This window comes from Gigantopelta aegis, chromosome 6 (assembly GCF_016097555.1).
Source record: "Gigantopelta aegis isolate Gae_Host chromosome 6, Gae_host_genome, whole genome shotgun sequence".
Classification (NCBI taxonomy): Eukaryota; Metazoa; Mollusca; class Gastropoda; order Neomphalida; family Peltospiridae; genus Gigantopelta; species Gigantopelta aegis.
This window is the reverse complement of record NC_054704.1, coordinates 2,658,208-2,683,793: the sequence shown is the minus strand read 5'-3', so window position 1 is coordinate 2,683,793 and position 25,586 is coordinate 2,658,208. Positions and strand designations below refer to the sequence as shown.

Sequence of the window (25,586 nt, the reverse complement as noted above, 5' to 3'; positions counted from 1 at the left end):
CTTAGCGCATGTTCAGGCGTAGGCCTATTGCTTCTAATATCTATCATTTAGTTGCTGGTAAGTAGCAAGAGAAATACGTTAAGTTTAGTTATAGTAAATCTAGTATAGTAAATAACAAATACCCCTACCCCCTTTATTTTTATATGTGTAAGTTTCTTTTGTTTTCTCTCGATCTTTAGTTTATGAATTTTGAGTCACGCTTCAATAATCTCTATATTAATTTCAAACACAAAACAGGATGTCTTTATTCTTTAACGATCTACTTGGATACACATAAAATAAGCTATCTCTGTATCGGGGGGTGGGGTGGGGGTAGAGAGGCTTAGCTCAATCGGTACAGCCTGAGGTATCTGGGACGTAGGATCGAACCACCTCGACGGATTTATTGGGCGTTTTTCCGTCACAACCTGTGCTTCACGACTGGCATATTAAAGGTCGTGGTATGCGCTGTCCTGTCTATGGGAAAATGCGTATAAAAGATCCATTTAGTGGGGTAGATAAGTGCAAATTTCAGAAGAATCGTTAACTTGTTGACACAAGCAACAAAATTGAAAAGTTATTTCGGACTACCGTTAGCCACTTAAAAATTCAAGATTTTTCAATATGGTCGCCATTGCCAACACAGATAATAGTGTTTTCACAATGCAATTTGTCAGAGTAATCCATTTTGATTATCCTACCATCAAACCATATATTTTTGAACATGGCTGGCTACCTTCTATCACTTTTACACATTTTCCTAAACATAAGGCTGCTTATTAATACATTTTACATGCCGCATGGGTGGATGCTATCAGAAGTCAGACACATTCTCTTGATGGACTCCTGTCACTGGTCATAACTTCTTACCCAAGTCTGACCTATGGCTCCAAGTAGTTGCTAGTGCACAGTAACGTCCACACCACGATTAACTGAAAGAAAGAAATGTTTTATTTAACGACGCATATGGCGTCAGACATATGGTTGAGGTCCACACAGATTTTGAGAGGAAACCCGCTGTCGCCACTACATGGGCTACTCTTTCCGATTAGCAGCAAAGGATCTTTTATTTGCGCTTCCCACAGGCAGGATAGCACAAACCATGGCCTTTGTTGAACCAGTTATGGATCACTGGTCGGTGCAAGTGGTTTACACCTACCCACTGAGCCTTGCGGAGCACTCACTCAAGGTTTGGAGTCGGTATCTGGATAAAAAATCCCATACCTCGACTGGGATCCGAACCCTGTACCTACCAGCCTGTAGACCGATGGCCTAACCACGACGCCACCGAGGCCGGTCCACGGTTAACCGCGTTGCTTCGCAGATAAAACTAGGTGAGGGTAGAACGCAGTGTGACAAAGACACATTGCCAGTAAACTGGCGACGGTTCCTGCTACACAGTGACAATAAGACAGAGCTGTTCCTAGCAGATACGATTGAAGAGATCCACACACCCAACGTAATAAATATGTCGTAACCAATGGTGATCGGGCTCTTGGCAACCAAACAATCAGCCCGGTTGTGGGGACCCGTGTGTTCATTAGGAAGCAGGCACGCGGATATTTTTGCATGTCAAGAATGCAGCAGAAGAAGGTAGCCGAGTTTTCATGATCAAAGCCAGAAATACAGATGTTCTGGTCATAGCAGCCAGTGGTCTGCCATCCCTACATGAGATAGACATAGCAGCCAGTGGTCTGCCATCGCTACAGGAGACAGATATAGCAGCCAGTGGTCTGCCATCCCTACAGGAGACAGATATAGCAGCCAGTGGTCTGCCATCGCTACAGGAGACAGATATAGCAGCCAGTGGTCTGCCATCCCTACAGGAGACAGATATAGCAGCCAGTGGTCTGCCATCCCTACAGGAGACAGATATAGCAGCCAGTGGTCTGCCATCCCTACAGGAGACAGATATAGCAGCCAGTGGTCTGCCATCGCTACAGGAGACAGATATAGCAGCCAGTGGTCTGCCATCCCTACAGGAGACAGATATAGCAGCCAGTGGTCTGCCATCCCTACAGGAGACAGATATAGCAGCCAGTGGTCTGCCATCCCTACAGGAGACAGATATAGCAGCCAGTGGTCTGCCATCCCTACAGGAGACAGATATAGCAGCCAGTGGTCTGCCATCCCTACAGGAGACAGATATAGCAGCCAGTGGTCTGCCATCGCTACAGGAGACAGATATAGCAGCCAGTGGTCTGCCATCGCTACAGGAGACAGATATAGCAGCCAGTGGTCTGCCATCCCTACAGGAGACAGATATAGCAGCCAGTGGTCTGCCATCCCTACAGGAGACAGATATAGCAGCCAGTGGTCTGCCATCCCTACAGGAGACAGATATAGCAGCCAGTGGTCTGCCATCCCTACAGGAGACAGATATAGCAGCCAGTGGTCTGCCATCCCTACAGGAGACAGATATAGCAGCCAGTGGTCTGCCATCCCTACAGGAGACAGATATAGCAGCCAGTGGTCTGCCATCCCTACAGGAGACAGATATAGCAGCCAGTGGTCTGCCATCCCTACAGGAGACAGATATAGCAGCCAGTGGTCTGCCATCCCTACAGGAGACAGATATAGCAGCCAGTGGTCTGCCATCCCTACAGGAGACAGATACAGCCAGTGGTCTGCCATCCCTACAGAGACAGATATAGCAGCCAGTGGTCTGCCATCCCTACAGGAGACAGATATAGCAGCCAGTGGTCTGCCATCCCTACAGGAGACAGATATAGCAGCCAGTGGTCTGCCATCCCTACAGGAGACAGATATAGCAGCCAGTGGTCTGCCATCCCTACAGGAGACAGATATAGCAGCCAGTGGTCTGCCATCCCTACAGGAGACAGATATAGCAGCCAGTGGTCTGCCATCCCTACAGGAGACAGATATAGCAGCCAGTGGTCTGCCATCCCTACAGGAGACAGATATAGCAGCCAGTGGTCTGCCATCCCTACAGGAGACAGATATAGCAGCCAGTGGTCTGCCATCCCTACAGGAGACAGATATAGCAGCCAGTGGTCTGCCATCCCTACAGGAGACAGATATAGCAGCCAGTGGTCTGCCATCCCTACAGGAGACAGATATAGCAGCCAGTGGTCTGCCATCCCTACAGGAGACAGATATAGCAGCCAGTGGTCTGCCATCCCTACAGGAGACAGATATAGCAGCCAGTGGTCTGCCATCCCTACAGGAGACAGATATAGCAGCCAGTGGTCTGCCATCCCTACAGATATAGCAGCCAGTGGTCTGCCATCCCTACAGGAGACAGATATAGCAGCCAGTGGTCTGCCATATAGCAGCCAGTGGTCTGCCATCCCTACAGGAGACAGATATAGCAGCCAGTGGTCTGCCATCCCTACAGGAGACAGATATAGCAGCCAGTGGTCTGCCATCCCTACAGGAGACAGATATAGCAGCCAGTGGTCTGCCATCCCTACAGGAGACAGATATAGCAGCCAGTGGTCTGCCATCCCTACAGGAGACAGATATAGCAGCCAGTGGTCTGCCATCCCTACAGGAGACAGATATAGCAGCCAGTGGTCTGCCATCCCTACAGGAGACAGATATAGCAGCCAGTGGTCTGCCATCCCTACAGGAGACAGATATAGCAGCCAGTGGTCTGCCATCCCTACAGGAGACAGATATAGCAGCCAGTGGTCTGCCATCCCTACAGGAGACAGATATAGCAGCCAGTGGTCTGCCATCCCTACAGGAGACAGATATAGCAGCCAGTGGTCTGCCATCCCTACAGGAGACAGATATAGCAGCCAGTGGTCTGCCATCCCTACAGGAGACAGATATAGCAGCCAGTGGTCTGCCATCCCTACAGGAGACAGATATAGCAGCCAGTGGTCTGCCATCCCTACAGGAGACAGATATAGCAGCCAGTGGTCTGCCATCCCTACAGGAGACAGATATAGCAGCCAGTGGTCTGCCATCCCTACAGGAGACAGATATAGCAGCCAGTGGTCTGCCATCCCTACAGGAGACAGATATAGCAGCCAGTGGTCTGCCATCCCTACAGGAGACAGATATAGCAGCCAGTGGTCTGCCATCCCTACAGGAGACAGATATAGCAGCCAGTGGTCTGCCATCCCTACAGGAGACAGATATAGCAGCCAGTGGTCTGCCATCCCTACAGGAGACAGATATAGCAGCCAGTGGTCTGCCATCCCTACAGGAGACAGATATAGCAGCCAGTGGTCTGCCATCCCTACAGGAGACAGATATAGCAGCCAGTGGTCTGCCATCCCTACAGGAGACAGATATAGCAGCCAGTGGTCTGCCATCCCTACAGGAGACAGATATAGCAGCCAGTGGTCTGCCATCCCTACAGGAGACAGATATAGCAGCCAGTGGTCTGCCATCCCTACAGGAGACAGATATAGCAGCCAGTGGTCTGCCATCCCTACAGGAGACAGATATAGCAGCCAGTGGTCTGCCATCCCTACAGGAGACAGATATAGCAGCCAGTGGTCTGCCATCCCTACAGGAGACAGATATAGCAGCCAGTGGTCTGCCATCCCTACAGGAGACAGATATAGCAGCCAGTGGTCTGCCATCCCTACAGGAGACAGATATAGCAGCCAGTGGTCTGCCATCCCTACAGGAGACAGATATAGCAGCCAGTGGTCTGCCATCCCTACAGGAGACAGATATAGCAGCCAGTGGTCTGCCATCCCTACAGGAGACAGATATAGCAGCCAGTGGTCTGCCATCCCTACAGGAGACAGATATAGCAGCCAGTGGTCTGCCATCCCTACAGGAGACAGATATAGCAGCCAGTGGTCTGCCATCCCTACAGGAGACAGATATAGCAGCCAGTGGTCTGCCATCCCTACAGGAGACAGATATAGCAGCCAGTGGTCTGCCATCCCTACAGGAGACAGATATAGCAGCCAGTGGTCTGCCATCCCTACAGGAGACAGATATAGCAGCCAGTGGTCTGCCATCCCTACAGGAGACAGATATAGCAGCCAGTGGTCTGCCATCCCTACAGGAGACAGATATAGCAGCCAGTGGTCTGCCATCCCTACAGGAGACAGATATAGCAGCCAGTGGTCTGCCATCCCTACAGGAGACAGATATAGCAGCCAGTGGTCTGCCATCCCTACAGGAGACAGATATAGCAGCCAGTGGTCTGCCATCCCTACAGGAGACAGATATAGCAGCCAGTGGTCTGCCATCCCTACAGGAGACAGATATAGCAGCCAGTGGTCTGCCATCCCTACAGGAGACAGATATAGCAGCCAGTGGTCTGCCATCCCTACAGGAGACAGATATAGCAGCCAGTGGTCTGCCATCCCTACAGGAGACAGATATAGCAGCCAGTGGTCTGCCATCCCTACAGGAGACAGATATAGCAGCCAGTGGTCTGCCATCCCTACAGGAGACAGATATAGCAGCCAGTGGTCTGCCATCCCTACAGGAGACAGATATAGCAGCCAGTGGTCTGCCATCCCTACAGGAGACAGATATAGCAGCCAGTGGTCTGCCATCCCTACAGGAGACAGATATAGCAGCCAGTGGTCTGCCATCCCTACAGGAGACAGATATAGCAGCCAGTGGTCTGCCATCCCTACAGAGAGGAGACAGATATAGCAGCCAGTGGTCTGCCATCCCTACAGGAGACAGATATAGCAGCCAGTGGTCTGCCATCCCTACAGGAGACAGATATAGCAGCCAGTGGTCTGCCATCCCTACAGGAGACAGATATAGCAGCCAGTGGTCTGCCATCCCTACAGGAGACAGATATAGCAGCCAGTGGTCTGCCATCCCTACAGGAGACAGATATAGCAGCCAGTGGTCTGCCATCCCTACAGGAGACAGATATAGCAGCCAGTGGTCTGCCATCCCTACAGGAGACAGATATAGCAGCCAGTGGTCTGCCATCCCTACAGGAGACAGATATAGCAGCCAGTGGTCTGCCATCCCTACAGGAGACAGATATAGCAGCCAGTGGTCTGCCATCCCTACAGGAGACAGATATAGCAGCCAGTGGTCTGCCATCCCTACAGGAGACAGATATAGCAGCCAGTGGTCTGCCATCCCTACAGGAGACAGATATAGCAGCCAGTGGTCTGCCATCCCTACAGGAGACAGATATAGCAGCCAGTGGTCTGCCATCCCTACAGGAGACAGATATAGCAGCCAGTGGTCTGCCATCCCTACAGGAGACAGATATAGCAGCCAGTGGTCTGCCATCCCTACAGGAGACAGATATAGCAGCCAGTGGTCTGCCATCCCTACAGGAGACAGATATAGCAGCCAGTGGTCTGCCATCCCTACAGGAGACAGATATAGCAGCCAGTGGTCTGCCATCCCTACAGGAGACAGATATAGCAGCCAGTGGTCTGCCATCCCTACAGGAGACAGATATAGCAGCCAGTGGTCTGCCATCCCTACAGGAGACAGATATAGCAGCCAGTGGTCTGCCATCCCTACAGGAGACAGATATAGCAGCCAGTGGTCTGCCATCCCTACAGGAGACAGATATAGCAGCCAGTGGTCTGCCATCCCTACAGGAGACAGATATAGCAGCCAGTGGTCTGCCATCCCTACAGGAGACAGATATAGCAGCCAGTGGTCTGCCATCCCTACAGGAGACAGATATAGCAGCCAGTGGTCTGCCATCCCTACAGGAGACAGATATAGCAGCCAGTGGTCTGCCATCCCTACAGGAGACAGATATAGCAGCCAGTGGTCTGCCATCCCTACAGGAGACAGATATAGCAGCCAGTGGTCTGCCATCCCTACAGGAGACAGATATAGCAGCCAGTGGTCTGCCATCCCTACAGGAGACAGATATAGCAGCCAGTGGTCTGCCATCCCTACAGGAGACAGATATAGCAGCCAGTGGTCTGCCATCCCTACAGGAGACAGATATAGCAGCCAGTGGTCTGCCATCCCTACAGGAGACAGATATAGCAGCCAGTGGTCTGCCATCCCTACAGGAGACAGATATAGCAGCCAGTGGTCTGCCATCCCTACAGGAGACAGATATAGCAGCCAGTGGTCTGCCATCCCTACAGGAGACAGATATAGCAGCCAGTGGTCTGCCATCCCTACAGGAGACAGATATAGCAGCCAGTGGTCTGCCATCCCTACAGGAGACAGATATAGCAGCCAGTGGTCTGCCATCCCTACAGGAGACAGATATAGCAGCCAGTGGTCTGCCATCCCTACAGGAGACAGATATAGCAGCCAGTGGTCTGCCATCCCTACAGGAGACAGATATAGCAGCCAGTGGTCTGCCATCCCTACAGGAGACAGATATAGCAGCCAGTGGTCTGCCATCCCTACAGGAGACAGATATAGCAGCCAGTGGTCTGCCATCCCTACAGGAGACAGATATAGCAGCCAGTGGTCTGCCATCCCTACAGGAGACAGATATAGCAGCCAGTGGTCTGCCATCCCTACAGGAGACAGATATAGCAGCCAGTGGTCTGCCATCCCTACAGGAGACAGATATAGCAGCCAGTGGTCTGCCATCCCTACAGGAGACAGATATAGCAGCCAGTGGTCTGCCATCCCTACAGGAGACAGATATAGCAGCCAGTGGTCTGCCATCCCTACAGGAGACAGATATAGCAGCCAGTGGTCTGCCATCCCTACAGGAGACAGATATAGCAGCCAGTGGTCTGCCATCCCTACAGGAGAGACAGATATAGCAGCCAGTGGTCTGCCATCCCTACAGGAGACAGATATAGCAGCCAGTGGTCTGCCATCCCTACAGGAGACAGATATAGCAGCCAGTGGTCTGCCATCCCTACAGGAGACAGATATAGCAGCCAGTGGTCTGCCATCCCTACAGGAGACAGATATAGCAGCCAGTGGTCTGCCATCCCTACAGGAGACAGATATAGCAGCCAGTGGTCTGCCATCCCTACAGGAGACAGATATAGCAGCCAGTGGTCTGCCATCCCTACAGGAGACAGATATAGCAGCCAGTGGTCTGCCATCCCTACAGGAGACAGATATAGCAGCCAGTGGTCTGCCATCCCTACAGGAGACAGATATAGCAGCCAGTGGTCTGCCATCCCTACAGGAGACAGATATAGCAGCCAGTGGTCTGCCATCCCTACAGGAGACAGATATAGCAGCCAGTGGTCTGCCATCCCTACAGGAGACAGATATAGCAGCCAGTGGTCTGCCATCCCTACAGGAGACAGATATAGCAGCCAGTGGTCTGCCATCCCTACAGGAGACAGATATAGCAGCCAGTGGTCTGCCATCCCTACAGGAGACAGATATAGCAGCCAGTGGTCTGCCATCCCTACAGGAGACAGATATAGCAGCCAGTGGTCTGCCATCCCTACAGGAGACAGATATAGCAGCCAGTGGTCTGCCATCCCTACAGGAGACAGATATAGCAGCCAGTGGTCTGCCATCCCTACAGGAGACAGATATAGCAGCCAGTGGTCTGCCATCCCTACAGGAGACAGATATAGCAGCCAGTGGTCTGCCATCCCTACAGGAGACAGATATAGCAGCCAGTGGTCTGCCATCCCTACAGGAGACAGATATAGCAGCCAGTGGTCTGCCATCCCTACAGGAGACAGATATAGCAGCCAGTGGTCTGCCATCCCTACAGGAGACAGATATAGCAGCCAGTGGTCTGCCATCCCTACAGGAGACAGATATAGCAGCCAGTGGTCTGCCATCCCTACAGGAGACAGATATAGCAGCCAGTGGTCTGCCATCCCTACAGGAGACAGATATAGCAGCCAGTGGTCTGCCATCCCTACAGGAGACAGATATAGCAGCCAGTGGTCTGCCATCCCTACAGGAGACAGATATAGCAGCCAGTGGTCTGCCATCCCTACAGGAGACAGATATAGCAGCCAGTGGTCTGCCATCCCTACAGGAGACAGATATAGCAGCCAGTGGTCTGCCATCCCTACAGGAGACAGATATAGCAGCCAGTGGTCTGCCATCCCTACAGGAGACAGATATAGCAGCCAGTGGTCTGCCATCCCTACAGGAGACAGATATAGCAGCCAGTGGTCTGCCATCCCTACAGGAGACAGATATAGCAGCCAGTGGTCTGCCATCCCTACAGGAGACAGATATAGCAGCCAGTGGTCTGCCATCCCTACAGGAGACAGATATAGCAGCCAGTGGTCTGCCATCCCTACAGGAGACAGATATAGCAGCCAGTGGTCTGCCATCCCTACAGGAGACAGATATAGCAGCCAGTGGTCTGCCATCCCTACAGGAGACAGATATAGCAGCCAGTGGTCTGCCATCCCTACAGGAGACAGATATAGCAGCCAGTGGTCTGCCATCCCTACAGGAGACAGATATAGCAGCCAGTGGTCTGCCATCCCTACAGGAGACAGATATAGCAGCCAGTGGTCTGCCATCCCTACAGGAGACAGATATAGCAGCCAGTGGTCTGCCATCCCTACAGGAGACAGATATAGCAGCCAGTGGTCTGCCATCCCTACAGGAGACAGATATAGCAGCCAGTGGTCTGCCATCCCTACAGGAGACAGATATAGCAGCCAGTGGTCTGCCATCCCTACAGGAGACAGATATAGCAGCCAGTGGTCTGCCATCCCTACAGGAGACAGATATAGCAGCCAGTGGTCTGCCATCCCTACAGGAGACAGATATAGCAGCCAGTGGTCTGCCATCCCTACAGGAGACAGATATAGCAGCCAGTGGTCTGCCATTAGATATAGCAGCCAGTGGTCTACAGGAGACAGATATAGCAGCCAGTGGTCTGCCATCCCTACAGGAGACAGATATAGCAGCCAGTGGTCTGCCATCCCTACAGGAGACAGATATAGCAGCCAGTGGTCTGCCATCCCTACAGGAGACAGATATAGCAGCCAGTGGTCTGCCATCCCTACAGGAGACAGATATAGCAGCCAGTGGTCTGCCATCCCTACAGGAGACAGATATAGCAGCCAGTGGTCTGCCATCCCTACAGGAGACAGATATAGCAGGTGGTCTGCCATCCCTACAGGAGACAGATATAGCAGCCAGTGGTCTGCCATCCCTACAGGAGACAGATATAGCAGCCAGTGGTCTGCCATCCCTACAGGAGACAGATATAGCAGCCAGTGGTCTGCCATCCCTACAGGAGACAGATATAGCAGCCAGTGGTCTGCCATCCCTACAGGAGACAGATATAGCAGCCAGTGGTCTGCCATCCCTACAGGAGACAGATATAGCAGCCAGTGGTCTGCCATCCCTACAGGAGACAGATATAGCAGCCAGTGGTCTGCCATCCCTACAGGAGACAGATATAGCAGCCAGTGGTCTGCCATCCCTACAGGAGACAGATATAGCAGCCAGTGGTCTGCCATCCCTACAGGAGACAGATATAGCAGCCAGTGGTCTGCCATCCCTACAGGAGACAGATATAGCAGCCAGTGGTCTGCCATCCCTACAGGAGACAGATATAGCAGCCAGTGGTCTGCCATCCCTACAGGAGACAGATATAGCAGCCAGTGGTCTGCCATCCCTACAGGAGACAGATATAGCAGCCAGTGGTCTGCCATCCCTACAGGAGACAGATATAGCAGCCAGTGGTCTGCCATCCCTACAGGAGACAGATATAGCAGCCAGTGGTCTGCCATCCCTACAGGAGACAGATATAGCAGCCAGTGGTCTGCCATCCCTACAGGAGACAGATATAGCAGCCAGTGGTCTGCCATCCCTACAGGAGACAGATATAGCAGCCAGTGGTCTGCCATCCCTACAGGAGACAGATATAGCAGCCAGTGGTCTGCCATCCCTACAGGAGACAGATATAGCAGCCAGTGGTCTGCCATCCCTACAGGAGACAGATATAGCAGCCAGTGGTCTGCCATCCCTACAGGAGACAGATATAGCAGCCAGTGGTCTGCCATCCCTACAGGAGACAGATATAGCAGCCAGTGGTCTGCCATCCCTACAGGAGACAGATATAGCAGCCAGTGGTCTGCCATCCCTACAGGAGACAGATATAGCAGCCAGTGGTCTGCCATCCCTACAGGAGACAGATATAGCAGCCAGTGGTCTGCCATCCCTACAGGAGACAGATATAGCAGCCAGTGGTCTGCCATCCCTACAGGAGACAGATATAGCAGCCAGTGGTCTGCCATCCCTACAGGAGACAGATATAGCAGCCAGTGGTCTGCCATCCCTACAGGAGACAGATATAGCAGCCAGTGGTCTGCCATCCCTACAGGAGACAGATATAGCAGCCAGTGGTCTGCCATCCCTACAGGAGACAGATATAGCAGCCAGTGGTCTGCCATCCCTACAGGAGACAGATATAGCAGCCAGTGGTCTGCCATCCCTACAGGAGACAGATATAGCAGCCAGTGGTCTGCCATCCCTACAGGAGACAGATATAGCAGCCAGTGGTCTGCCATCCCTACAGGAGACAGATATAGCAGCCAGTGGTCTGCCATCCCTACAGGAGACAGATATAGCAGCCAGTGGTCTGCCATCCCTACAGGAGACAGATATAGCAGCCAGTGGTCTGCCATCCCTACAGGAGACAGATATAGCAGCCAGTGGTCTGCCATCCCTACAGGAGACAGATATAGCAGCCAGTGGTCTGCCATCCCTACAGGAGACAGATATAGCAGCCAGTGGTCTGCCATCCCTACAGGAGACAGATATAGCAGCCAGTGGTCTGCCATCCCTACAGGAGACAGATATAGCAGCCAGTGGTCTGCCATCCCTACAGGAGACAGATATAGCAGCCAGTGGTCTGCCATCCCTACAGGAGACAGATATAGCAGCCAGTGGTCTGCCATCCCTACAGGAGACAGATATAGCAGCCAGTGGTCTGCCATCCCTACAGGAGACAGATATAGCAGCCAGTGGTCTGCCATCCCTACAGGAGACAGATATAGCAGCCAGTGGTCTGCCATCCCTACAGGAGACAGATATAGCAGCCAGTGGTCTGCCATCCCTACAGGAGACAGATATAGCAGCCAGTGGTCTGCCATCCCTACAGGAGACAGATATAGCAGCCAGTGGTCTGCCATCCCTACAGGAGACAGATATAGCAGCCAGTGGTCTGCCATCCCTACAGGAGACAGATATAGCAGCCAGTGGTCTGCCATCCCTACAGGAGACAGATATAGCAGCCAGTGGTCTGCCATCCCTACAGGAGACAGATATAGCAGCCAGTGGTCTGCCATCCCTACAGGAGACAGATATAGCAGCCAGTGGTCTGCCATCCCTACAGGAGACAGATATAGCAGCCAGTGGTCTGCCATCCCTACAGGAGACAGATATAGCAGCCAGTGGTCTGCCATCCCTACAGGAGACAGATATAGCAGCCAGTGGTCTGCCATCCCTACAGGAGACAGATATAGCAGCCAGTGGTCTGCCATCCCTACAGGAGACAGATATAGCAGCCAGTGGTCTGCCATCCCTACAGGAGACAGATATAGCAGCCAGTGGTCTGCCATCCCTACAGGAGACAGATATAGCAGCCAGTGGTCTGCCATCCCTACAGGAGACAGATATAGCAGCCAGTGGTCTGCCATCCCTACAGGAGACAGATATAGCAGCCAGTGGTCTGCCATCCCTACAGGAGACAGATATAGCAGCCAGTGGTCTGCCATCCCTACAGGAGACAGATATAGCAGCCAGTGGTCTGCCATCCCTACAGGAGACAGATATAGCAGCCAGTGGTCTGCCATCCCTACAGGAGACAGATATAGCAGCCAGTGGTCTGCCATCCCTACAGGAGACAGATATAGCAGCCAGTGGTCTGCCATCCCTACAGGAGACAGATATAGCAGCCAGTGGTCTGCCATCCCTACAGGAGACAGATATAGCAGCCAGTGGTCTGCCATCCCTACAGGAGACAGATATAGCAGCCAGTGGTCTGCCATCCCTACAGGAGACAGATATAGCAGCCAGTGGTCTGCCATCCCTACAGGAGACAGATATAGCAGCCAGTGGTCTGCCATCCCTACAGGAGACAGATATAGCAGCCAGTGGTCTGCCATCCCTACAGGAGACAGATATAGCAGCCAGTGGTCTGCCATCCCTACAGGAGACAGATATAGCAGCCAGTGGTCTGCCATCCCTACAGGAGACAGATATAGCAGCCAGTGGTCTGCCATCCCTACAGGAGACAGATATAGCCAGTGGTCTGCCATCCCTACAGGAGACAGATATAGCAGCCAGTGGTCTGCCATCCCTACAGCAGCCAGTGGTCTGCCATCCCTACAGGAGACAGATATAGCAGCCAGTGGTCTGCCATCCCTACAGGAGACAGATATAGCAGCCAGTGGTCTGCCATCCCTACAGGAGACAGATATAGCAGCCAGTGGTCTGCCATCCCTACAGGAGACAGATATAGCAGCCAGTGGTCTGCCATCCCTACAGGAGACAGATATAGCAGCCAGTGGTCTGCCATCCCTACAGGAGACAGATATAGCAGCCAGTGGTCTGCCATCCCTACAGGAGACAGATATAGCAGCCAGTGGTCTGCCATCCCTACAGGAGACAGATATAGCAGCCAGTGGTCTGCCATCCCTACAGGAGACAGATATAGCAGCCAGTGGTCTGCCATCCCTACAGGAGACAGATATAGCAGCCAGTGGTCTGCCATCCCTACAGGAGACAGATATAGCAGCCAGTGGTCTGCCATCCCTACAGGAGACAGATATAGCAGCCAGTGGTCTGCCATCCCTACAGGAGACAGATATAGCAGCCAGTGGTCTGCCATCCCTACAGGAGACAGATATAGCAGCCAGTGGTCTGCCATCCCTACAGGAGACAGATATAGCAGCCAGTGGTCTGCCATCCCTACAGGAGACAGATATAGCAGCCAGTGGTCTGCCATCCCTACAGGAGACAGATATAGCAGCCAGTGGTCTGCCATCCCTACAGGAGACAGATATAGCAGCCAGTGGTCTGCCATCCCTACAGGAGACAGATATAGCAGCCAGTGGTCTGCCATCCCTACAGGAGACAGATATAGCAGCCAGTGGTCTGCCATCCCTACAGGAGACAGATATAGCAGCCAGTGGTCTGCCATCCCTACAGGAGACAGATATAGCAGCCAGTGGTCTGCCATCCCTACAGGAGACAGATATAGCAGCCAGTGGTCTGCCATCCCTACAGGAGACAGATATAGCAGCCAGTGGTCTGCCATCCCTACAGGAGACAGATATAGCAGCCAGTGGTCTGCCATCCCTACAGGAGACAGATATAGCAGCCAGTGGTCTGCCATCCCTACAGGAGACAGATATAGCACAGCCAGTGGTCTGCCATCCCTACAGGAGACAGATATAGCAGCCAGTGGTCTGCCATCCCTACAGGAGACAGATATAGCAGCCAGTGGTCTGCCATCCCTACAGGAGACAGATATAGCAGCCAGTGGTCTGCCATCCCTACAGGAGACAGATATAGCAGCCAGTGGTCTGCCATCCCTACAGGAGACAGATATAGCAGCCAGTGGTCTGCCATCCCTACAGGAGACAGATATAGCAGCCAGTGGTCTGCCATCCCTACAGGAGACAGATATAGCAGCCAGTGGTCTGCCATCCCTACAGGAGACAGATATAGCAGCCAGTGGTCTGCCATCCCTACAGGAGACAGATATAGCAGCCAGTGGTCTGCCATCCCTACAGGAGACAGATATAGCAGCCAGTGGTCTGCCATCCCTACAGGAGACAGATATAGCAGCCAGTGGTCTGCCATCCCTACAGGAGACAGATATAGCAGCCAGTGGTCTGCCATCCCTACAGGAGACAGATATAGCAGCCAGTGGTCTGCCATCCCTACAGGAGACAGATATAGCAGCCAGTGGTCTGCCATCCCTACAGGAGACAGATATAGCAGCCAGTGGTCTGCCATCCCTACAGGAGACAGATATAGCAGCCAGTGGTCTGCCATCGCTACAGGAGACAGATATAGCAGCCAGTGGTCTGCCATCCCTACAGGAGACAGATATAGCAGCCAGTGGTCTGCCATCCCTACAGGAGACAGATATAGCAGCCAGTGGTCTGCCATCCCTACAGGAGACAGATATAGCAGCCAGTGGTCTGCCATCCCTACAGGAGACAGATATAGCAGCCAGTGGTCTGCCATCCCTACAGGAGACAGATATAGCAGCCAGTGGTCTGCCATCCCTACAGGAGACAGATATAGCAGCCAGTGGTCTGCCATCCCTACAGGAGACAGATATAGCAGCCAGTGGTCTGCCATCCCTACAGGAGACAGATATAGCAGCCAGTGGTCTGCCATCCCTACAGGAGACAGATATAGCAGCCAGTGGTCTGCCATCCCTACAGGAGACAGATATAGCAGCCAGTGGTCTGCCATCCCTACAGGATATAGATATAGCAGCCAGTGGTCTGCCATCCCTACAGGAGACAGATATAGCAGCCAGTGGTCTGCCATCCCTACAGGAGACAGATATAGCAGCCAGTGGTCTGCCATCCCTACAGGAGACAGATATAGCAGCCAGTGGTCTGCCATCCCTACAGGAGACAGATATAGCAGCCAGTGGTCTGCCATCCCTACAGGAGACAGATATAGCAGCCAGTGGTCTGCCATCCCTACAGGAGACAGATATAGCAGCCAGTGGTCTGCCATCCCTACAGGAGACAGATATAGCAGCCAGTGGTCTGCCATCCCCACAGGAGACAGATATAGCAGCCAGTGGTCTGCCATCCCCCTACAGGAGACAGATATAGCAGCCAGTGGTCTGCCATCCCTACAGGAGACAGATATAGCAGCCAGTGGTCTGCCATCCCCACAGGAGATAGATATAGCAGCCAGTGGTCTGCCATCCCTACAGGAGACAGATATAGCAGCCAGTGGTCTGCCATCCCTACAGGATATAGATATAGCAGCCAGTGGTCTGCCATCGCTACAGGAGACAGATATAGCAGCCAGTGGTCTGCCATCGCTACAGGAGACAGATATAGCAGCCAGTGGTCTGCCATCGCTACAGGAGATTGGCCTGCGGTAGCTGTGAACATTATTTGGCCACGGGGGCATCTTGAGGTTGATTTATGTGCATGCCTTTAATTATCCTCGGTAGGTCTAGAAAAAACAAGAAGTCGTTTCTTCCATGCCATCACTGGTTGTGACGTCGTCTCTGTCTTTCTTTTGTAGGAATGAGAAGTACCCATCCGACAGAGGAGGACTGTGACCTAAAGATCATCGAGACATTCGTGTTAACTATGTATCACAAGTCCTACACTATGAATGTTTGCTCGAAAACATTCTGCCAACTCAAGCTACTCTCCTATATGCCAAGCGCGCAACCTATCAGGCTTGTTGCATCTGGAGTCGACAGTGAGTCAGTCAGAAGCCCACATTCCGGCAGACTGGGGATGGACAAAGCATGGTGACCTGTGGCAGATCTTCTGGACAATGCTCCCACCCATTGTCCAGAGCTACCAAGATCTCACAAAGTGTGCTTGGAAGACACAATTTTGTGGCAGGTACAAGTGCTAATGTTGTGGCCTGCAATGCACAGCGCTCTATAAGTGCCGATGTGACGATACGTGGACATGTGTAATTATCTCAGACTCTAGGCTTGCAGGAAAATGATGCCTATACTATATTTATAGACAGGACGATTATGATGCCCTGAGTTTTATTACAGTTCACGGTGTTATCCAACTGTAAGTTAATCTGTGGTTAAAACAATTTTGTTGAAAAGAGGCGATCTCGTTTTTCTTTTCTTTTTAAACTTTTTCTTATAATCCACAAGAAACAAGCAAAAAAGCTTCTGAGATAGTTTAAAGTTACACATTTGATTTCAGCATGTTAAATAAATATGGTTTGGTTTGATGCAAAGATCATCAAAATCGGTCTATAGGATCAACTTTTATGCTGGTTATGGGATTTCTCTGTTGGGAATGGACGCTATATTGAAACATGGCGGCCATTTTGAAGTTTTGAGTGGCCAACGGGGTTTCGTTAATATGTGGTCCAAAACGGTTACTCATGCCAAATGAACGATTTGTTTTCACTTATCTTCCCCACGAACTGATGCCAATGGATAAATGAAGTGAGTATTCTCTGTAGACTACCTGCTAGAATTACCAAATGTCTGACTTGCAAAAGTCGATTATTAATTAATTAATGTGCCCTAGTTGTGTTGGTAAACAAAACAAACTTTACTCTATATCTCTGTTGTGTTCGTATATTACTCAACATTATTTTAAATTTTAAATAATTAAAGTTCGTGGCTGTTTGATGATGAATTATATTTGAAGTTTCTGGTTTGTATGCGTCTCAACAAATGCTGACGACTGGTATATCAAATGCCGAGGTATGTCTATGAAAAATGCATATAAAACATGTCTTGCTGCTTTCTCAATAGGAGTAGCATATGTGGCAGCAGCGAGATTCACGAACGTTAATCTCCTTTCATTGAAACATATCTTAGAAACGTGATTACGCATTTCAATTAACTCGTGTCTTTATCTGACCAGAACGCACGTGACTGATTCCTCCGTGCAACATTAGAACAGGGAAGTTCTTTCCAGGGTCCCGGTAAAAGAACAAAAGAATGCTGTGCTTGCAGGTAATTCACCATGTGGCAGATGTATCGTCATTGGTTTAGTGGCTGAACACGTACATTCGTACCTATACGGATCACTCGCTGGTGAGTACAAACAGATATATACTTCACCACAAACAATTGACAACATAATTATTAGTAATATCTTTTTGCCTGCAGTATACGGTGGTTGTGTATTTATAAAAATGAATGGATGAATGAATGAATGTTTAACGAAAAATACATCGTATGTTGGGTGTCAAACTATGGTAATTATAACAAAGACTACCTGATACGCCCGTCAGGAGTTGGAATGAAGATCATAGATATTAATAAATATGTTACGGGTATGATTAAATTCTAATTATATAAAATGTTTGCAATGGGATGGTTGAACAGTTTGTTTTGGACCAACTACTGATGATACTGTATCCATTGGAGAAGATTCTGTCTGAATAATGAAGTTATTGTTCTTTGTTAGAAAGGGAAATTTTTTTTAGCATTTTCTTCAAATGCTGAGGAAGATTTTTCTATGATGTTCAGAATATAGAAAAATTATATGATTTATTTGTATCACAGTGACCTAGTATTTGTATGCGATTTGTAATAGTGACCTAGAAATAGTACGCGACACACCGCCATCCCAAGTTCTTCCTACATGTCAGGTTTGATGGTCCTGTATGCAAGATATGAGTCCGGACAAGAAAAAGTTAACAAGCGGACGGACCTTCCCTACGGACGGACAGAAGGACGGACAACGCCATACCATAATACGACCCATTATAGACGGGCGTATAAAAATGATTCATATTAAAAACAGTTTCGTGTTCCACTACGTCTTGTGACTACATCTTGTGACTGGTCTTGTGACTACGTCTTGTGACTACGTCTTGTGACTGGTCTTGTGACTACGTCTTGTGACTGGTCTTGCCACTACGTCTTGTGACTGGTCTTGTCACTACGTCTTTTGACTGTTTTTTCGCTACGTCTTGTGACTGGTCTTTTCACAAAGTCTTGCGACTGGTCTTGTGACTACGTCTTGTGACTACGTCTTGTGACTACGTCTTGTGACTGGTCTTTTCACAACGTCTTGTGACTGGTCTTTTCGCTACATGTTTGTGAGATACTGGTTGTGCTGATATAAGTGGGTACGCTTTCATGAAGAAATGCAACATTCGACATACACGCACGCACACACACGCACACACACACACACACACACACACACACACACTGCCCTACATCTATATAGAACTGTGAAATTTGATATCTGAATAAAACAACTCGTTGTCTGACACCCAATAACCGATCCCTATTTTGTGCTGGAGTGTTGTTAACATTCATTCATTCAAAACCACTCTAGCGATATGATTTGATTTAAAAAAGATATATGAACACCTGAAAAGCGTCTTGGATCGCGTCGCCGGCTCGACTGAAACCTGCTGTCAGCAGGAGACCAGGGCTATTGTATCAGATCTACCTACGAGACCAGGTCTATTGTATCAGATCTACCTACGAGACCAGGTCAGCCGCAATTAGATGAGGTCGGCCGCGATTATATTATCGGGGGGGGGGGGGGGGTCCTCCTTTTTTTCTTTCTGACATATAGACTCAAACAGGAAACCCGAGACATTATTCCATTGGTAACAAGGGATTTTTTTATATGCACTGTGACAGACATGATAGCACATACTACAGCCTTTGATATACCAGTGGTGTTGCACTGTCTAGAACGAGAAATGGCCAAATGAGCACACCGATGGGTATCGATTCTAGACCGACCGCGCCCAAGCGAGTGATTTACCACTGCGTTACGTCCCGCTCCCTGGTAGTTGTATTGTATACATTAATTTGTTATATTTTATGAAAAATAATCATGAATGAATTGAAATATGTTATGTAACTACATTCTAAGCCAGATAAATCCTATATTTTGGGCCAAAATGGCGATCGTTTTTAATATCTTTGACATAAACACATAGCATACACAGGAAGTAAGGGGACTTTTAATATTACTGACATAAACACATAGCATACACAGGAAGTAAGGGGACTTTTAATATTACTGACATAAACACATAGCATACACAGGAAGTAAGGGGACTTTTAATATTACTGACATAAACACATAGCATACGCAGAAAGTAAGGGGACTTAATATTATTGACATAAACACATGGCATACACAGAAAGTAAGGGGACTTAATATTATTGACATAAACACATGGCATACACAGGAAGTAAGGGGACTTTTAATATTATTGACATAAACACATGGCATACACAGGAAGTAAGGGGACTTAATATTATTGACATAAACACATAGCATACACAGGAAGTAAGGGGACTTAATATTATTGACATAAACACATGGCATACACAGAAAGTAAGGGGACTTAATATTATTGACATAAACACATGGCATACACAGAAAGTAAGGGGACTTTTAATATTATTAACATAAACACATAGCATACACAGGAAGTATAAAATAGTAGTCACCAACAAGGCTCTGTTATCGCAAACATCTTACAATGACTGCAAACTCAAGACTGTCCCTTTAGGAGCACAGCTACCTTATGCATTTACGGTGATCTCAGCGCGAGGGTCGCTTTGTAAAACGACGCCCTGGGCTATAAAGGATTAGAACAATATATGAAGACCTCGCCATTTTGCGAGACTTCCAAAGCCACCGATCTGTATCTGAAGTATTAAAACTATCATACCAACTTGAACCATTTTACACATTCAGGTCAGCTGATTTTCTTCTTTTCATCTTATACAGCAGTTCTGCAAATGTCTCAAGGTCAAATCATTCCTCCACCAAAACCACACGCCTAGCTGTTTCGAGTTAGAGGATAAAATTACGGGCTTTTTTCTTGAACTGCTTTTGAGACGGCTTGCAATGATGTTTGTTAAAACCAGAAGCAGAGAATATAATATTATAGAGAATACTACGTGGGTGGCCGTTAGATACCATATATCTTACGACGAGTTGGATACGCTTTCAGTCGCATGTGTTTAAACTTTTATCACACATATGTGTTTTAACAATATGTGTTATCAACCCCTTCGCCCACCCCCACCCGAACAAAACAATAAAAACAAACCATAAAACACCAACAAAACAAAACCCTCTAACAAACAACCCCCAACCTTACGGTCAGTACCTTGTGACAGTCTCAACTGTTTGTGCAGGTACTATAATACGATATGTCATCCTACCCCTTTCCAAAGTGTGTTAGTCTACTGGAGACATTCTGCAGAAGGTCGGTATCTCTAATGTGTATCTAGGTTGATCTGTTGTAAGTACAGGTCAGGTACGTACGTCATTTATAAAATCGATTGACACGTAACACGGGGATATCTGTCAGTATGTTTACACGACTTAAAAGAAGGAAGTAACCTACTCACCTCCACTACCACCACCCATACACACCTCTTGGGAATAAGATATTAACCAAACTAACACGTACCACGTTTAATATCAACAGTTGGTAAGTATATTGTAACTTTAGTCTTGTAAAGAATTTAATTTAGAATGACATACTACACACTGTATGCATAAACGCACGTGCTCGCAAAAACACTCACATATACGTACACTCGTCCATACACTAGTTCTACATTGTTTTTCATAATTATTTTACAGTGACAAATGTTCACAAAGCTAGTAACTATCGTGTAAACTACTAACGATTTGAACAGGCTATATCTTGACTTCTAATGGAGAATGAATGAATGAATGAATTTGTAACAACAACTGAGCACAAAAATACACATCGGCTATTGGGTGTCACAAATGGTAAGTAAATGAAACTATTATTTATATAATTATGTAAACCAACAGTGTAAGGAGCTGTGGGGAAAAGTGCAATGCAATACGTCTAGACCTGAACCCACAATGCACGTTAGTAAGCAATTTGTGGGACTCAGTATACCAGACAAGTCTACGGTTGATCATTCTTTCCATGGTTTTACAAATGCAACTTGTCAAAGCAATAGGGCGATAACTGGTAGGATTTGGTGGATCCTTACCAGGCTTAGGAATAGGAATCACAATGGCTTTTCTCCAATCAGAAGGAAAGTCACCACAAATCCTGATATTGTTAAAAGAATGCTCGGGCAAGGCGTTTGGACTGGTATGCATATTCAACAATATATAATTCACATTAATGCACAAGTATAATATTATAGTTAATTATTAAAACGGTTAAGTGTGACGGCTATTATATATAACGGGCGCAGCCATTTTGTACCATCCCAGTGAATACGCCCTTTGGCGAGCCGGTGTTTACGTAATACTTAACGTGTCACGTCAGGAATTAGTCTGAGAACTGAAGAAACAAAACATATCTGATGTTTGCGGATGCATCGCAATGTTCTGTAATAATATCCATCCCAGTAAGCCAGCAATAAGTATATATTATTTTTTCAATACAAAATAAACCACCATTGTCAAGTATCGAAATAACTGTATTGTGTTTTATCCATACATTAACCCACGTACTTAAATGATAATCGGAGTGTTTTGTTAGTTAATTGGTCTATTTTTAGTATATATTTGGACGGTCACTAGTCAAGGTGTTTAGACAACAAAACATATAGGTGTGTTTTATTAAGATCACAGGGTATCGTGGGATAACCGACCACCCCTAATATGGTAACGGACATTATCGGTCGTCCTGCTTTATTACACTAAGTAATTCTGTAAAACCGTTTATTAAGTAGACTTTCCCATCTAAAATTACAAAACTGACCAATTACGTAGTCCCAAAGAAATGAAACTTGGGCATCGTGAGTGGTCGTTTTTGTTCCAACGTACCCTACTAATAGGCCTGATAATATGCATTTTTTCTTCTGATTTTTTTACGAGAGAAAAATACTATAACTCTATTTCGTTCTATTGGTGTAAATCGAAATATATTTAGTTAACTATTTTATTATATTATCAAGTCATTTATGTTGTTTTACAAGTTGATAAAAGCGAAGCGCCTTGTCGTAAATGTCTGCGTTTGTTTACACTGTGCATACAGGAGCTGACGTCACTTAACCCCAAGCTAGAATTCCGGACGCACCGAAAACAAAATAATATGGCTGTCCCCAGTTAGCAGGAATAATCACGGTTTTTATTAACTCTAAAATTATGCGAATATATTTGAATTCCGGTTTAACTGCTATGCAGACTAATGTTTGAATGCTGGTCTGTGTAAAAACAGTAGTGGTGAGATTTGTTGTCAGACATGAACAGTAAACCCCTGCGCGTGCTGTAACCTCACCGTGAGAATGGCCAATACAGCACAAATTGAAATTTTGAATAAAAGTCAGTATCTATTTGTGGTATTTGTATTTTTGCACAGTTCTTTACACTGTTTTTATTTAAATCTTGAATTTTTGTATTGATGTTGATCATCACCTTATTTGTTTGCATTACCATAGTTTGACACCCAATAGCCGATGTATGTTTCGTGCTGGGGTGTCGTGAAACATTCATTCATTTATTCATTCATTCATTGAACAGTAAACGACAATAAGACAAACATATCTTACACAGTAGACTAGGGGCGGGACGTAGCCCAGTGGTAAAGTGCTCACCTTATGCCCTGTCTGTTTGAGATCGCTCCACGTCGGTGAGCTAACTGGGCTATTTCTCGTTCCAGCCAGTGCAACACGACTGGTATACCAAAGGTACTGTCTATGGGATGGCGCATATGAAAACGATCCCTTTTCACAAATGGGGAAAATGTAGCGACTATGAATTACCAAAAGTCTGACACCCAATAGCCGATGCTCAAGTGTTGTTGTTAAACAAACGTTTAACTTTATCTGACACAGCAGGCCATGGAAGATCTGTCAGTCGTGATTTATCCTGTCTCGATTTCGTTATCTTTCAAATACAGACGTTTAAAGGGAAACATGTCACGATTGTGTGTAGCTCAGCGCCGGCGTAGTATAAAACACATATATCCCGGAATATACACACATATCATTTGCATACATCCACATTTCACTCTACCCAGGTCTCTTCGTTTTGATGTATATCAAGAGCTACATGAACATTATATGTTCATTATATTAGCTTCAATGCGTTAGTGTGGTACAGTCAACGAATTTTATTAAAATATTGCTTGTTTTTTCTCCTTCAGGGCTTCATGTCAACTTGATGCTGAGAAAGTGTAAACGAAAATTTTAAAATGTCATCTAACAGAGAGGTACGACAGCTGGAGCATGCGAATCGACAAGTATATTAGCAATTAATCAAGTGAACAACTACTGCAATATTTATATCAACAATCACTAACTACTTCAGTAATTACACACTCAACAACTACTTTAATATTTACACCAACAATCAATAAGTACTTTTATAATTACATAAACAGTCAACAAGTACTTTAATAATTACACAAACAGTCAAGACCTATTTTAATGATTACACAAACAGTCAAGACCTATTTTAATGATTACACAAACAGTCAAGACCTATTTTAATGATTACACGAACAGTCAAGACCTATTTTAATGATTACATGAACAGTCAAGACCTATTTTAATAATTACACAAACAGTCAGTACCTATTTTAATAATTACACAAACAGTCAAAATAAACTTTAATAAATTGTGTCAACATTCAACAACAACTTCAATAATAACATAAATAATCAACATCTACTTTAATAATTACACAATGAGTCAACAACAACTTCAATAATAACATAAATAATCAAAATCTACTTTAATAATTACATGAAAGGTCAACATCTACTTTAATAATTACACGAAGAGTTAACAACAACTTCAATACTAACATAAATAATCAACATCTACTTTAATAATTACACGAAGAGTCAACATCTACTTTAATAATTACACGAAAAGTCAACATCTACTTTAATAATTACACGAAGAGTCAACATCTACTTTAATAATTACACGAAGAGTCAACATCTACTTTAATAATTACACGAAGAGTCAACAACAACTTCAATAATAACATAAATAATCAACATCTACTTTAATAATTACACGAAAAGTCAACATCTACTTTAATAATTACACGAAGAGTCAAGACCTATTTTAATAATTACACAAACAGTCAAAATAAACTTTAATAAATTGTGTCAACATTCAACAACTTCAAAAATAACATAAATAATCAACATCTACTTTAATAATTACACGAAGAGTCAACAATTTCAATAATAACATAAATAATCAACATCTACTTTAATAACTACACGAAGAGTCAACATCTACTTTAATAATTACACGAAGAGTCAACATCTACTTTAATAATTACACGAAGAATCAACAACAACTTCAATACTAACATAAATAATCAACATCTACTTTAATAACTACACGAAGAGTCAACATCTACTTTAATAATTACACAAAGAGTCAACAACTTCAATAATAACATAAATAATCAACATCTACTTTAATAATTACAAGAAGAGTCAACAACTTCAATAATTACATAAATAATCGACATCTACTTTAATAATTACACGAAGAGTCAACATCTACTTTAATAATTACACGAAGAGTCAACATTTACTTTAATAATTACACGAAGAGTCAACAACAACTTCAATAATAACATAAATAATCAACATCTACTTTAATAATTACACGAAGAGTCAACATCTACTTTAATAATTACAAGAAGAGTCAACATCTACTTTAATAATTACACGAAGAGTCAACAACAACTTCAATAATAACATAAATAATCAACATCTACTTTAATAATTACACGAAAAGTCAACATCTAATTTAATAATTACACGAAGAGTCAACAACATCTTCAATAATTACATAAATAATCAACATCTACTTTAATAATTACAAGAAGAGTCAACAACAACTTCAATAATTACATAAATAATCAACATCTACTTTAAAGGGACATTCCTAATTTTGCTGCAATGTTTAAGATGTTATCGACTAAGAGAGACTTTTTAACGGTTGTAATTACAACTTTAATAATTACACGAAGAGTCAACAACAACTTTAATAATTACACGAAGAGTCAACAACTTTAATAATGAATGAACTAATGAATGTTTAACGACACCCCAGCACTAAAACACACTATATTCAAATATTATTTTT

General features: G+C 46.4%; 1 protein-coding gene across 1 annotated transcript in view; it reads left to right on the top strand.

Moving 5' to 3' along the window:
* Window positions 1-16,070: 16,070 nt before the first annotated feature.
* The window catches only part of LOC121376527 (hillarin-like), a 29,125-nt gene continuing 19,609 nt past the window's right edge, over window positions 16,071-25,586 (top strand). Inside the window, exon 1 of the mRNA XM_041504433.1 lies at window positions 16,071-16,259. Coding sequence (XP_041360367.1) covers window positions 16,071-16,259 — 189 coding nt within the window. The remainder of the gene's footprint in view (window positions 16,260-25,586) is intronic.